The sequence below is a fragment of the Galendromus occidentalis genome, unplaced genomic scaffold (genome assembly GCF_000255335.2).
Source record: "Galendromus occidentalis unplaced genomic scaffold, Mocc_1.1 scf7180000077488, whole genome shotgun sequence".
Classification (NCBI taxonomy): domain Eukaryota; kingdom Metazoa; phylum Arthropoda; class Arachnida; order Mesostigmata; family Phytoseiidae; genus Galendromus; species Galendromus occidentalis.
In genome coordinates this window covers 1,363,550-1,379,765 of record NW_003805476.1, presented here as the reverse complement: position 1 = coordinate 1,379,765, position 16,216 = coordinate 1,363,550, and the positions used below count along the sequence as shown (strand labels likewise).

The following is a 16,216-nucleotide window of genomic DNA, read 5'->3' as shown; positions in this document are numbered from 1 at the left end:
CATGTCCGCGCGGACATCGCTCTTCAAGAGTTTAGGAGTCAAATGCCCTCCCATATCGCAACTCTGGCCATGACGGATGAGGTAATCCGCTCGTACGACGTAGTGTCTGGTACTGCACCGTCATCCAGAAGGCCCGGTTCAGGTTCTGGGTTGGCCATCAGTCTTCCTGCGCTCGCGGTGTGGATTCCGCGCACAACGTTCTATGAGGAGGAGCATGACCTCGAGATCCCTGGCCTGGGGCTCAACGATCCTGAAGCCGCTGATGGCTCACTAACCCGCCACGGCTGTAAGGTCGAGCGTCGAGTGCGAAATCCAGAAAAAACTCCGCCCCCCGCGCTCGGGAGCGCGTCTCGATCTGCTGTGTCTTCCACCAGAGGGCAGACGGAGTTTCCTAACCTTCGGGCGCGATTGACCACCGCCGTCCGGCGACGCACCGTTCACTTCAGCTGCTGCTCCGCTTGAGCCCTCCCACCGGTCCAGAGGACGCCGCGCAAGACTCCTGCTCCTCCAGAGGCGTCATAGGTCGGCAGTGCAGTCACACGGAAGCGTCTCTAGCTGCCGGGTCCTTCCAGTGGCCGTCTGCTGATGCATGCTATCTACATACTAAAGAGCGAGCGACACCAGTAGCCGCTGCGACTAGAAGCGGTCTTGGGCCGGTTCTGCTCTCCACTTTCAGAAAGGGCTCGGCTAGAGCGGCACCTGTTCGAACAAGTCGGCTTCAGACCTATTCGAGCCCCAGATCGTCCGATACTGACAGTTTCTGAAGTCAAGTGTGCCATATACTTGGTCCTCGTTCCAACTCTACCGTCGCAATGAATGCTTAGGAGAAGTCGGAAGTTCTTCCACCGGGAGGAGTCCGTTGTTGGAACCGGCTCGGTGATTGGACACACGAAGTCGCTCAGATGAACCCGATGACAGCAGGGTGCTCTGAACTGGAAGTCATAGATGATTATCTACAAGAACATGGCTTCGGAGGTGAGTGTATTCGACCAATGAAACGATTCTTGAATGGTAGCTATCGACTCGTAATTCAGCAATTTCAGTTTAGAGTGCTTAGGTTGCTCGATTCGATTGACTGGGTCGAGATCTGCGCCAAGTGGCTTAAGGGCGCGCCGGTCTACAGATGTCCCGTTATTCAATGAGATCGAGAGTCTAGTTTCCTGATCCTCGGATTTTAATTTTCTATATCACTGCTCGCCCCGAGGATACCTTGCATGTCGATCAGTTGGTGATTCGACATCACCAGCTCGAAGCGGAGTAGTCCATGTGTTTGTTTTGGGGCCTAGGAGCGAGCTTCGCGTAGGTCACCGCACCCTCCCCGAAAGCCCCATCGCGAAGTCTCAGTCTGTCGGGACATGCCCAGGGGTACGACAAGCTTTTCTGCGAGGATGCCCGAGGGGATCTGGATCGCTCTCAGCTAGAGGAGGATTGAAGATTATGTTCTCTTTCTGGAGTGATACCTTCGGTTTCCATCCACGGAGCGTCTCTTCGCTATGCTGATTTTGTAAGAATGATGCAATCGCGCTGGGACTCAGCGAGGCACCGGAGCTCTCGAGGAACTGCAGAAACACTTTCGTTCCCAACACCAGGTGCATATCGGGATATCGTTCACAAATGTTAGAATATTCTGCAGACTGTGTCGAAGCTCGAGGACTCTTCCATGAGTCATCGGCCATCGCCCACCGCAGTCGGTCTTTCGGCGGGTCCCTTCGAAGGGCTCCGGTGAATGATGGAATCTCAACTCAAATAGAGCGATATAGCAGAATTTTAATTTGATTAGCTTTGCAATTGTAGAACAACAAAATTATTCTAATTCTTGGAATGACAACGTCAAGACCTAGGCGGAGCTTGAAGCTAACGAGCTTTCCTCCCTGAACAGCTCCCGGGGTCCTTCCACCCCAATCGGGCAGTCTGTTCCCGCTCGAGCCCCGGGCGTCCAGAAAAGAATTCGATCCACATTTCCTGAATACATCAGAACTTCAGAATTACCCCGGCTCATTCAACTTTGAGGTGAGATAGTCTTTCTTGAAGCTTGAAAGCCCGCCGAAAATGGGGGTGGCCCTTCACGCCTTATTCTTCTTCGCAGGTCTCGGTGGTCGACCTAGTAGACCAAAGACGTGGCAAAGCTTACGTGTACACGCCCGAACTCAAGCGACTTTATTCTGTCTCGGTGGAACCCGTTGCCTTCGCGGTAAAAGTGTCTCCGGATGTTCCTCCGAATTGCGGGATGTATGTTTTCGCTATCTATGCCGAGGAACGTTACCGTTCAGAGAATGTCGTGACTTGCGCGTACCACCGGGACTCGAAGGATTTCGACGAAAACGATAATAGTGAGTATCCATCATTCCCTCGGGCAAGGATCCAGAGAAGATGCTGTTTATTGAACCGGAATAGTTTTTCCTATAATGCGTGGACTCTGTACAGATTCGCCGCTGCCTTCCAGGTGAAAAAGGGTTCCTTCGTGCCGGTAAGGGCCTGCAGGTGAACTATCTGTCGATAGGGGTTCCAGCCCGTGATGTTTTACTGTTTCCGCTCCCGCCAAATCCTGCAAATCAGGTGATACCGTTAAAGTTCATGTGCAGGAACAGTTGCCAGGGCGGAATCAATCGACGAGCGACAAAACTTGTCTCAGTTTTGTGCAATAGCAGCAATGACACCCTCGGTGTGGCCGTCATTGATTTCAAAATCGTTACGGTGCCCAGCCGAGACTGTGCACGAGATGTGCAGGGCGGGAAAGGCACTAAGCCCAAAGGGAAAGTTGCCTCGACCAAGAGACCTCGTAGTGAAACCGATGCTGCCTCCTCTGATTCGGAGGAGTATGTGATCCGAGTGCGGGGCGCCAAAAACTACCTTCTGCTCAAAGCAGCGGCCGAAGGCCTCGACTTGCGCCGGAAGGCTCGCAGAGAGAAGAAACCAAAAAATCAGGATTCCCAGGGGTTTCCACCTGATCTCATTTTGTAAACACCGGTATGCAGACGTGCCATGGTACTCACGCTAGAATAACCTAATGTCAGAGCCGTACTCCGAGCATTTTTCGTTTGTCGAGCTCTCTTCCCTCCCACGACAGCTACGAGAGACGAATATTCGCTGACTATCGCCAGATTGGTTGTTACTTGTCATTCTCCAGCGTCATAGAGCTCCATTGCTTCTTGAAGCCATGGATAGATTGACGGTTGTTGACGACTAATCCTTGAGCATACGGGCTCAAACATCATCTTATAATCAATATCCAATATCTCTCCAATGGGACCACATGCTGAGATACGTATGAGCATACGGTCGAGGGCAGCGGAGCTTCATCTACTGTGAAATTGACGATTAACGTAGGATGTTTCTCATTATTGGAATCGGGACGCGTCGAGTTCCTCTGGGACATCAAGAGACGAATTTCTGCACCACCTCGGTATAGATTAGTTTTTGCTATTTGTGGACGAACTTCACGGATATACCGGACTCGTTCGCTCCTCCCCAAATATTCGAACAAATTGTATCCATTTCATCGCTAGTTGTTTAGGAATCAAATTTTTCGGCTCTGCCCCAAACCGGTTTTGGAGTTCGGATCGATTGAGAGGAATAGAAATTAATCAACTAATTTCAAGCATCTCATGTCTTTCTGTGGGCGACATTGAGCCGGAAGGAATCAAAGACGGAGCGGAGAAAGACGTGAATAACGCTTGAATTGAGGAGAATCAAAAATTCGGTGAGATGAGCCTTTTTTCGGACTCTCACTGTTAGCAGACGACGGATAACCCACGATGTGATTCAATCCGTAGTGCCAAGTCCCATATAAGTGAGAAAAGAAAGGAGAGAATACTTTTTAGCCCTCTTCGCCTCGCTGCTAATCGGGGATGTATCGACTGGCGCTCGATTGTGATCATACGATGAAAGCGAGGATAATGATTCTTGAAGATGAGCGGAGAATCAGTGCTCCTGGTGTAAGAGTATTCTCTTCTTGATGATACTAGCCCTATTATATATTTCAATTGCATTCGTTACTAGTACGCAATTAACGAGTTCGGGACGTCGAACGTACTGAGCGCGCCCTGTTTGGATATGTCGGAGAAACAGTATTCTCATAGTGATTTCTATACACATACCTAGCCTGTTTGCGAATCCAATGGGGCATTTTGATACGAAGAAGAATGATTCTCCCGGATAAATAAAAAGCTCATTTTAAACTCACGATCTTCCGAACTTATCTTTTATTCAGAACTAGAAAGTCATCTCGATCAAGGCACGAAACTATGGATCGCATCGAAGATACCAAACTAATTCACCGAAAAACCTCCGGACCGCGTCGTCGACCCCGACCAAAAAATAGACAACATACAGGAATCGGAAATGCGGAACGTCAAAGATATCTCTGTATCATTCATCGATTTGTGCCGCGCCAAACCTAGGATCGATTCCTGATAATCATTTTTCATTAGCTTTCGGCTCTGTGACTTGAGTCTTTGGTGTTTCGGAAGTTTTGTGGTTCTTACCTAGAATTTTTTGAGCGTCGTTCGCAGCCTCTTCGAGGCTGACATAAATGTTCGTCTCCTTCTTCGCGTTTGGATCTGTGAAGACAGTGGGAACAGTTTGCGACGGACGGGCCCCGAGAACTCTAGTCAAGTGACGGATCTCCGCCTCTTGCCGTGAAACTGTTATTTGAAGTTCCTCCATATCATGTGTTAGTCTGAAACGGGCTTTCGTAGAGCGCGAAGATGAGGGATCGCAATTGATACATTTGAGAATGTTCGGCCAAAAACCTCACCTGTGATATCTGTCTTCTTTGAAATTCTCCTCGTTTCTGGCGTTTCGCGACTGTCGGACGTACTCCGCAATGATCGTCCCCGCAGCAATTGTGAAAATTATACATTCTCCGAGAAGCTCTGCCCCTAGCTCGATGGCCTCGACTTCTTTCAATGGTTTGACAGCCGACGGTTTCCCCAAGTTGAGCAGTCTCATTTTGACATTAACCTCGCACCAATGATAGAGTTGTGCAGGCGGCATGCAAACGTGTTTCCGGAAGAACGGGGAACTTTTGGCTTTAACTTTAAGTCGAGCGGCGAGTGGCTTCGACAACTGTCTCATCGCCAACGCCGCAAGCTTGGCGATCGGGAAAGCGCCGACAGCCATTCTCTGTACCGAAAACCGTGCGCCCGAATAAATTCTGTGTCCCGCTGGTTGGGAGAGAACCGATCCGACACCTGAAAATTTCAATTCTAACTGGTGAGTGAGAGCTGATGCACGCGAAGGGTGGAGATGGACGGATGCAGCAAGACCTTTGTCGCGAGGGAATTTTCCACCGTACTCGGTTGTTTTCGCATAGAAAATCAGCTCGATCGAGGGAATTATCAAGGTCGATAGAGGGACCGAACAATCTCCGTATCGCTCAGCTCAGGAGTATTGCTATTCGCCCAGTCGAGCACAACGAGTCCGGAGGCCGGTTTCAGCGCGCTCCAGAGGGGACCTATTCTCTCGGAAGGGCCTTTGATGCCGGGTCGGGCGCCAAAACGAAAGGGAGAATGCACACGGGATTTCAGATGATCGTAGGAGAATTCGCCCAGCAGGAATGTTCGGTGTGATCGATCAGACAGCGGAATGTTTCCCGTCTAGATAAAAGGAGCGCTTACCGTCGAGACGCGGGAAAGAGATCCTTACGATTCCCCCTTGAAATATTTGGTAGTACTCCTGACAGAGAGGGCAATTCAATAGATACAGGACTCGAGTTGCGGACGAAAATGACCGGACGTTGTCTCTCACAGACGTAGAACACGATGGAGGTCGCGCATACCGTACAACGAGAGAAGGCTAAAGAACATTCCAAGGGTTTTCACATTCTTCCATTCGTCGTGCCTGAGCGCGTCCAGAGATTCCACAAGACCAAGGATAATACGGTAGGTACTTCGCACAGCTTAGTGAGCTATTTTACCGAGACTCAGGATGACCAAGGCTCTCCGTCAGGAGCGTAGCGTCTGCTATGTTTACTAACAGAAGCCATATGGCCGGGAAGCACGTTTATCAGATGAGCCGAAATTAGTCTTGTGCTTGCCGATATAAGTTATCGTACAAACGCTGGATTGAGGAGAAGTGCTAATTCCGCCTTCACGGCGCCTCCGTCTCTCCTCGTTTCCCTTCAAGCGCAGCCATGGGGCCGCAACGGAGAGGTGAAGTGAAGGCTGCGCTCTCGTCAGAGGAGTCGAAAATGATCGTCATTTCAGAAATTATTCAGGAACTGGTCCTCGCACACAACGAGAAACGCGATGTCAACCTGAACAGAGTCAAGTGCGACGCCTCCGCGAGGCATGGCATGAAATCGCAGCCCAAACTGGTGGACATAATCGCCGCCATCCCTCCGCAGTACAAAAAAATCCTCCTGCCGAAACTGAAAGCCAAGCCCGTGCGGACAGCAAGTGGCATTGCTGTCGTCGCGGTCATGAGTAAACCTCACCGCTGTCCCCACATCAACTACACCGGGAACATCTGCGTCTACTGCCCGGGAGGTCCCGACTCGGATTTCGAATACTCGACGCAGTCTTACACCGGGTACGAACCGACTTCGATGCGCGCGATACGGGCTCGATACGATCCTTTCCTCCAAACGCGCCATCGGGTCGAGCAATTGAAGCAGCTCGGGCACGATGTCGACAAGATCGAGTTCATCGTGATGGGTGGAACTTTCATGTCGTTGCCCGAGGATTATAGAGACTACTTCATCCGGAGTCTCCACGATGCGCTGTCCGGTCACACGAGCTCAAATGTGGATGAAGCTGTCAAGTATTCCGAGCGTTCAAAGACGAAGTGCATCGGAATAACCATCGAGACACGGCCGGACTACTGTTTGCAACGGCATCTATCAGACATGCTGAGGTACGGATGCACGAGGCTAGAAATCGGAGTCCAGAGCGTCTACGAAGACGTGGCCAGGGATACGAACCGCGGGCACACCGTCGCTTCTGTATGCGAGACTTTTCACATGGCGAAAGACAGCGGATTCAAAGTTGTCACTCACATGATGCCGGATTTGCCGAACGTGGATTTCGAGAGAGATATTCTGCAATTCGTCGAACTATTCAAAAACCCGGATTTCCGAATGGACGGACTCAAAATCTATCCCACACTAGTCATTCGAGGAACGGGCTTGTACGAGCTCTGGAAAACCGGGAGATACGCGAGTTATCCACCTGCTCTGCTCGTGGATTTGATCGCCCAAATTCTCTCTCTCGTTCCGCCATGGGTGCGAATTTACCGAGTGCAGAGAGACATCCCGATGCCCTTGGTGAGTTCCGGTGTCGAAAATGGGAATCTCAGGGAACTGGCATTGGCGCGAATGAAAGATCTCGGTTTGGTCTGCCGAGATGTTCGTACTCGGGAGGTCGGTATCCAAGAAATCCACAACAAAGTCGTTCCCTATCATATCGAGTTGATCCGGAGAGACTACGTCGCTAACGGGGGTTGGGAGACTTTCCTGGCCTATGAGGACCCTCATCAAGACATACTCGTGGGTCTACTGCGCTTGCGGAAATGTTCTTCAGAGCAAACATTCCGACCCGAGTTGATGGGTCAGCAGTGCTCGATAGTTCGTGAACTCCACGTGTACGGGAGCGTGGTCCCAGTACACTCGAGGGATCCGACTAAGTTCCAGCATCAGGGGTTCGGCACACTCTTGATGGAAGAAGCAGAGCGGATCGCTCGCGAAGAACACAACTCGACGAAAATTGCAGTCATCTCGGGCGTCGGCACTCGGAATTACTACAGAAAACTCGGATATCAGCTCGATGGCCCTTACATGTCGAAATCGCTCGTCTGAAGGCGCAATCACTTGACATAAGACCGACTGATTTTGTGATAATTCTCGCAGGGGGACTTCGCAATAAAAATGTTCCTATGCAAAAGATTCAGTAAACTCATTAGGAATGCGGAGAAGTTTGTCTCGAGGCAGTATCATGCCTCATAGCTGGGTGAAGAGAGAGGTTCCGGGGTTGGAGGGAGGGGGAGGGGCGCAACGCTCTGCGAGCGTGTGGAGAAATTTGGCTTCCTGGGTGGAGACTTGCCCGAGTGCCACAATGTGAGAATCGAAATGCTAGCCTTGAACGTGCACTAAAGGTTCCGCAAGGATCACAGACGACGGTCGGCGCCTACATGATGGCAGATTCGTTCGGGGAGGCCCGATGAATTCTGCGATGGGACTGGATGATATACCAACATACATCCCCGATAATCTAGGTAGAATAGGCTAATATTCAGCACGACTGTTAAGCGACATCGAGAGGAAGCCCGGCCGATTCCAGGAGACTGTTGTGCAGGACAGTATTTATTCTCCCGAAGAGCTCCGCGAAAACGAGGATGCTGGGAACTCATCGGTCTTCCCTAATACCGACGATGGTTATAGTAATTATGTCAATATTATAGTAACGTGAATATAATGATAGCAAACAGTATAGGGTATTCGCGCGGACTGTCTGTGGAGATATCCAGGATTGTGTCGACCGAACGGAGGCCATCGGCAAAATGCTATAAGGCAACAGGGATTACTGAAGAGTGGAAGATTGCCGTGACACTTCGACCTCTGCTACCGATATCGCTGAGCGGAAAAACGCAGATCTCATCACCTGCTTCTTAGTCTACTCTCGTGTCTACGATCGGGTAGACAGGGCACGACTCTGAGAAGTTGTGGGGAGAAGAGGCATACAACTAGGCTTACAACTAGGGGCTGGCAGGTGAGCCCAAGAGCCTATGCGCCGCTGTTGAATCCACTGACGGAGCGCGTTCCACGATCGAGGCGCGAAGAGCGAAAAGAACGCTGATGTATCTGGCCACAATCAATGAGATGAGCGAGACGAGGTGGCCGTGGGCGGCCAGCGCGATGATGAGGATTGCAATAATTGAATTCACCGAACTTCGAAAGAGAAGTCTGGAAATTAAAAGTAAGATCGGATGCAGAAATATCCGAATCACCAACCCACCTACCTACCTACCTGCCTAGATAAGTCTCGGTGTTCACTAGAAATACGTGAACGAAACAATGAAAAACGACCAAGACTACATCGAGAGAATGTCCGAAAAGACATCCCTAAAACGGCACAGGACTTTCACAACGGTGCGGAAGAAGATGTTGGAACACATTGCTTTCGTGTCGAACATCTTCCGAGCTGAGGAAAAGAAAAACATCGACAATCGATCGGACGTACAAATCACGAAAACGGATCCGTCAGCGACTGACTGAGCCATCGCCCCTTGTGCCAGGGTCTCCCTGTATTCGGAAACTTAAATTTTTTAGAGGAGGGTCAATGAACAAGGAATAAAAGCGTACTGCCGGGGTTGAACCAGAGACTTCCGGAAGGCGAGGAAGGTTCGAAGAGAAAGGGGGTTCGCACCATGCGTCTGCGAGCGATGTGTGGATCGCTCGCGCTGGCACCGCCCAGCTATCAGTCAGTCGGCAAAATAGGAGCTCTCTCAGGTGTGCCTGATAGAGATGGTGGCCCAGCTCATTGATTCGTTCGGCCTTATTCGGCGCTAGATCATGCTCTGGGATCCGAAGACGTGGAGCACCCTCACTCAGATTGGGCGCTGATGACAACCCAAGACCAATTGATTCTCGCCTGAGATTTTGAGACTTCTCCTTGAACTCAGCGGGAGACCTTGACCCGCGTCTCGGCTTGGAGCTCTGACCACCGATCGCGGGATTGCAGCGATTTGGAAGGATCATCGTGGTCTGGTTTACCCTAATACTGAGCCATCCTGGCGGTTGCTGGAGTTTTCGTTGAAAGTTTTGAAGGGGGCTTGGGCTAGGACACGAGATTCACTGGGCCCGGGCTGTCCGAGAGATTATTGTGGAGAATCGGAATTACGAGACCATTTGGATCCCCAAGAGAAGTCATTGGGAAGTCCTCAGAAAGAGAGGTATGAGAGAGCGGTCGCCGAAGAGCTTCATTGATCTTCGTTCTGTCAATCAGGTCCTTCCCTCTATTCCACAATCTTCGAAGACATGTAGATGAGCGACTACCCCTCAGAGGCGAGCCATTGCGTTGCATCGAAATCGCTCCCGTGTCGCGCCGCCAGTCCGGAAGCACCCTCTTCACTCGCTTCGATGACGTCTGCGGAAATTGCTGGGTCCCCTTCCGAGTTCCCATATGCACTCCCGATATGATCTTCTCGTGGTATGGCTGACTTCTCACGAATATCTCAGCGGAACAGTCCCTCTGAGCCCCCCTCTCGGGTCTCCTCTCTCGCCCTCAATCGAGTTCACGGAACCTCGGATATATTCGTGTTGTTGTCCGATTCGAGTGATATGCCCGTGTACATGCGTATAGGCACTTTGCTCTCTTCCGAGCTCCTCTGATCTCTCACCTCCTCGGATGACCGAAAGTCGGGAACAATACAAGTTCCATCCATCCACCTTCTTCTCCGATAGAGCATTCCATCAAGCGGGAAGTGTTTGGTACACCCGAGAGTTCTACCTGGCTCGGAGAACGTATCCGACAGACCGAGTAGACAATCGAATATTGCGGTAACTTTTCTTTCAGAGGAAGGCAAACGGAACGTGGAGAATGAAACATCATCGGGCCTACAAGATGGGTGGTAGCAGCTCGGTCCTTGCTCGGTCCCCGAGGGCTTTGCGAATGGAAGATATGATCACCGTTTTATAGTCATCTCAAAACCATATGGATTTCCATGTTCTAAGATTTACGGGAAATACCCGAGATGGCAGAAATCATGGTTCCAGCAGGAGACCTGGATATTGCGCAGGCACGGTCCTCCCATGGATTCCAAGATTTGAGTCAATGCACTCAAGCCGCCGACGGATATATGCGGAGCTTGGGCTCCTGATCTGTTAGACGGCTTGCCTCCGGACGTTCCCGTCCTTCCTTTTTCGGATTATAGTTCATCATTATTATCAGATTTTTATTACCCATATTTTCACTCGCCAACATCTGATCCAGTCTCGCATTAAGGATGATTTTCCGGACTCCCGAGCTCGCTCCTCAACATGTTAGTCTGCCCTTATGGCTATGGCGCTCTTCGTGAACGAACGCTTGTATTGGGCTCGACGAACCGAAGCGGCGGGGCGTTCGTTGCGTATGACTCGAAAAACCGTACTCTTGAAAGCTTTCCGGTTTGCCGTGTCCTTGGCTTCTCGGTAACACTGAGCATCCTCGATCTGGAGTCCCTCTCTCTGATATTTTGCACGTGAATCGGAGCTCGGGGACTTAATAGTGACGATCCCGGCACCGTCGGGCGATGAATCCACATTCGGAACTGATCGGAACGACGCGACGGAAGAAATCAAAAATCGAATTGAACCCGACTTCTCTGAGTGCTCCCGAGCAGCGCAAGCTCCCCCGGCGCTTGATTCAGCGGGAGCTCGGCGGCGCGCAGTCGCCACTGAAGACTCTCGTTAGTTCCGAATCAACTGAAGCTCGATCGACTCAATCGAAAGCCACCTCAATCATCGCCATTTCACTGTCGGGTAGAGCTCCCTCGTTCTCTGGCGCCGAAGTACCATTGCGGTGAGCATTTCGAGGAACGCACACGAGCCGTGCCGTCCTGTCCCTGGCCCCCTGTATACTCGTCAGGGACGCCACAATTGCAGGTTCTTACATCAAGGAATTCTCAAAAATGACCAGCCTCTTCATCCGATTGATTTTCGCGCATTTCTTTCCCCAATCCAGCGATTGTCACGGCAGGCACTCCTCGCTGGATTCCGGCAAAAAATGACATTGATCGAATACAGTCGAGGAGACTCGGGCATGAGAGGAGACCGGGTATGATAGACTCCTTCCGAATCCACTCGTGCTCCGAACCCCTGTCTCGAGTTTGAAGTTGTCGTTCATTCTTCAGAAACGCTTCTCTGACTATAAGAGTTCGCAATGTCGACTCGTAGTATCTGTTACCTAAAAGCCGCCCACGGAGCTGTAGCGACTCGATTTAGGGGAGCGTCGGAGGGAATTGAACCCGAATAGATGCGCCGCCAGACGCGATGCCGTTCCCTTGCACTCGTAGGTCGCTCCACGAGTCACCCTTGCCTTTCTTCCCCCAGACTTCGTTTCGGTCCACATTTGGATAATAGTATCTGCCCGCCTCACATGCGGCTGCACAGCTTTTATTGAGAGGATGGCCTCGGGTGCTCCTGTCTTTCCGGGCTCGTAGGATGTCCGTTTCACTCAAAACTAGTAATCAGAGTGCTTAGTGCTGAGCACTGAGATCGTCGTCGACGCGTCATACACGATTTAGGCGAGTAATTCAGCGGAGACAATGGGAAATGAACGTTGATAAATCATCCTCCGGACATGAGAGGGCACCGGACAGCAGAGAGGTTTTCCTTATGCTCCGGAGAGTCCCTTACAAGCGGGTTCGATTGTACACCGAAAAATCCGCTCTCCCGCCCCCTCGAGATCAGTGTAGTGATTCCGGGATCCTTCATGCAAGAGAGCATCCGCGAATCTCCGACCTGCCGGCGGAGTGCGACCCGGGTCCTCCGACAACTATCTAGAAGTGGGTGCTCAAGTCGATCCCGCAGCACTCACGCAAAACGATCCCGAGATGGGCCGCCCCGACCTTTCGACTGCCGAACCGCTCCGATCTTTCAACGACCGAACCGCTCCGTCGATGACAACCCCCCGCGAATTCTGACCGACCCCACTTCCGAGCCAGAACGGAGGCGGTACTCGAAAACCCTCCTCGAAAAGTAACTCGCCCGCACTACATAAAGGGACGACACAGCCCGTCTACAATTTCAAGCTCTAAATAGAGTCGCGAACCACAACGCTGTTCTCGCAACTCCTTCTCGAATAGCTCGACCATCCGCGATGTACAAGAAAAGACCCGTGTGCGACCAGTTCCTCAAGGAGCGTGCCAACGCAACATTCTCGACGCAGGAGCTGACGCATCTACTCGATGGGGGCAGAGACAAGACCGAGCGACGGAAGGAACTCGAGAAGATCTTCCACGATGATCCCCAGTTCAGGGACGAGGTTCCGACCGTTTATCTGTCCCACGAAGAAGCCTACGAGAACTCCCTTTCGAAAACGCTGAAGATCTGCCAGAAAGCCTTCGATCTTGCTGACCCTCGTGAGATCCTGACCATCGCCGATGCTATACTGCTCGACGCAACCCCCGTGCACGTGCACTTCATCATGTTCATTCCCGCCCTGTTGGGTCATGCCGATGAAGAGCAGCAAGCCAAATGGCTGCCGGACGCAATGACGATGCGGATCATCGGGTCTTACGCTCAGACGGAATTGGGTCACGGAACCTACGTACGGGGATTGGAGACCACCGCCACCTACGACGAGACCACGCAGGAGTTCATTCTAGAGACCCCGAATCTTTCCTCGATCAAATGGTGGCCCGGCAGCCTCGGTAAAACTGCCAACCACGCAGTGGTTGTGGCGAAATTGTGGACCAAGGGCCAGTGTCACGGAGTGCATCCCTTCATGGTGCAACTCCGAGACCTGAACACCCATGAACCCCTTACTGGCATCAATGTTGGAGAAATTGGTCCCAAAATGGGCCTGAGGACTTTGGACAACGGTTTCCTGAAATTGGAGAAAGTGCGCATCCCTCGAGAGAACATGCTCATGAGGAACGCTCGCGTGAGCCCCGACGGTACATACACCAAGCCGAAATCCGACAAACTCAACTACTCCACCATGGTTTTCGTGCGGGTGATTCTGCTTGAAATGTTCGGTTTCAACATCGCTCGAGCGGTTACGATCGCCGTGAGGTATTCCACCGTCCGCAAGCAGTCGGAGATCGTCGCCGGAGCCGGAGAAGTTCAAATACTCGACTACCAGGCGCAAAGATACAAACTGTTCCCCCTGATTGGTTTAGCCCACGTGCTCCGCGGCTTGATCCCCGTTCAGATGGAGATCTTCAGAGAAGCTAACGCGGATCTGCAGAGGGGCTGCTCGACACGCTTCCGGAACTACACGCCATCGCTTCGGGGCTGAAAGCCTACTGTTCCGAAACCGTCTCGAAGGGCATTGAGGTAAGGCAAAACTCTGTATTAATTATTGACATCGAAACTTTCAGTATTGTCGCCAGGCATGTTGAGGGAAGACGGCGAGACTCTCACTCAGCCTTAATCATTATATTTCTTTCTGTAGGTCTGCCGTCTGGCTTGCGGTGGTCATGGATACATGCTCATTTCCGGTTTGCCTCGACTCTACGCCTGTACGGTGGCGTCCTGCACCTACGAAGGAGAGAACACCGTTCTCTACTTGCAGACCGCCCGGTACCTACTCAAGTGTGTTTCCGGTCAGCATAATTTGGGTGCGAAATCGAAGTTCAAATTCCTGCTCAATCAGCAAGCTCCACCGGTGCAGGCTTTCAACAAGGATCTTTACGGTCTTGAAGGTGCCGCGCACCTGGTGCAGTATTATGCCGGTGCCGCTCATCGAGATGTGCACAGCGTCGATCAGAAACTCAGGCGCTTGAAAGCCGAAGGTTTGATCGATGATCTCGCTTGGAATTCGAGTCAGGTCGATCTACTCCGAGCCGCTCAAACTTGCATGCAATATTATTTAGCAGTCAACTACGTGGAATGGGTCGCTAACAGCGACATTTCTCCCGAGCTGCGCGCGATATTGGCTCAGGTCTGCCATTTATATCTGCTTCACGGCATCTACGAGAACCTCGGTCGATTCCTCAACGCGGGGCTCAAAGCCGCAGACGAAGCATGCATCTCAGCTTTGATCACTCGTCTGCTCGACGATATTCGCCCCAATGCACTGCCCATCGTGGACTCATTCGACCTCCACGACATGGTTCTGGCCTCAGCTCTGGGAGCGTACGACGGTCAAGTGTACGAGCGAATGTACGAATGCGCTCTCGAGGCACCTCTGAACAAGAAGCAAGTCATCAGCGCCTACGAGAAATACCTGGAACCGATTTTCAAGAGCAAACTGTAATGATATCAATCCTGAACGACGCCCCAACATTCCACCGCCTCAACCTCTGATACGCGGAGGTGCCGTCCTCCTGCGACTGAGCACCGGGTCTTCCATCACGCTGATGTCCGTTTCCATGGTCCTATTTATTCCGAACATTATTATGAGAGTGCAATAAAGGCATTGAAAATAGTCGAAATTGAGCTGATTCACCGTCCTCCCCGGAGTCCGGAGCAGTCCGATCGGATGAGGGTCGGCAGGACGGAATACCCGCGAGGGCGATGCTCCTGTTTCAACTGATACCACGATGCAGTATGCTCGCGGTTCGGCTCGCCGAAATCGCCACACCTACCCGATAGGAGCTCATTGCCTCTTTGTAATGAGTCGAGCCGATAGATGCACCCTGGAGCCGAATACATAGAGATCCCGCACAGCAAACGGCTTGCGAACGCTATTTATAAAGATCCTTTGGATTTGTACTTCGAGGAGCATTGGGACCATTGTTTCCTGCAGCGAAGGGATGGTCTGCTCAGAAGGAACACGGTCCGTGTAGAGTGTAGGCTATGCTCACCAATCACCTATACTTAGACAGCCGGTGTAACTGAGAGCCGATCGGCCGATCGAGGTACGAAGTACGAGAATTTAGTCGTAAAGAAATTTATTCAAATCGGAACACAGTTTCTCATGTTCACCTCGAAAGTCCATCCCGCGCACCACTAGCAGCTCGCGCGATGAGATCTTTCTTTCGTTATAGTCTCTTCTACTTAAGAATAATATTAGTCATATTTGTATCTTCTCGTTCACTTATTTATAGTTTCGTCGTCGTCGTTGCATGACGATCCTCTCCGCGGTCACCACGATCTAGTGACTAGTGTGTCACAAAATAATACTCGGAATCGTTTTCCCCCTCGAAGCTGTTCGTCATCTGAAATCATTGTCTCAACCGATAGCATTCGTCAGACGTCGTCTACACATATATGTATTTGAATTTCACCTCATCCGGCAAGAATTTCCGAGAAAATCTCACATGTGTCCCCCCTGCCTTCCCTCTCCAATACTGTTGTCAGATGATTCTCCCCAGAATCCAGAGGAATCGGTCTGGTAGATGACGATGTACAGCAGGAGTTAGCGTTTTGCGAGAATTCTTCAATTACTTCGAAACCGTTCATATTCCAACCCTAGGTTCCCTCCCGTCGAAATGTCGAGAATCAGAGGTTCCGCTTCCGACCGGCGACGAAAACGCGGAGCCCTACCAACCGCGACCTCCGCGAAGGGCTCGGCATGGAGTCTCCCAGGTGAAAATAAAACTAATTACAGAAGATTGAACAAAACAAAAAACG

At 51.4% G+C, this 16,216-nt stretch overlaps 2 protein-coding genes and 1 pseudogene across 2 annotated transcripts; 2 read left to right on the top strand and 1 right to left on the bottom strand.

Annotated features, from left to right (window-relative positions):
- Positions 1 to 2,344: 2,344 nt before the first annotated feature.
- LOC100903473 (optic atrophy 3 protein homolog) lies at positions 2,345 to 5,947 on the bottom strand. Its single transcript, XM_003746083.2, has 4 exons — positions 5,619 to 5,947; positions 4,757 to 5,192; positions 4,485 to 4,678; positions 2,345 to 2,545 (listed from the first exon to the last, which is right to left on the bottom strand). The coding sequence occupies exons 2-4, from the start codon at positions 5,119 to 5,121 to the stop codon at positions 2,487 to 2,489; spliced, it is 618 nt and encodes a 205-aa protein (XP_003746131.1). The 5' UTR covers positions 5,122 to 5,192; positions 5,619 to 5,947; the 3' UTR covers positions 2,345 to 2,486.
- A 186-nt stretch (positions 5,948 to 6,133) lies between these two features.
- On the top strand, positions 6,134 to 7,795 carry Elp3 (elongator complex protein 3). The gene has a single exon (XM_003746082.1). It carries the CDS (start codon positions 6,134 to 6,136, stop codon positions 7,793 to 7,795), a length of 1,662 nt encoding a protein of 553 aa, XP_003746130.1.
- Positions 7,796 to 12,794: 4,999 nt separating this feature from the next.
- LOC100903184 (peroxisomal acyl-coenzyme A oxidase 1-like) lies at positions 12,795 to 14,897 on the top strand (annotated as a pseudogene).
- The last annotated feature ends 1,319 nt before the right edge of the window (positions 14,898 to 16,216 follow it).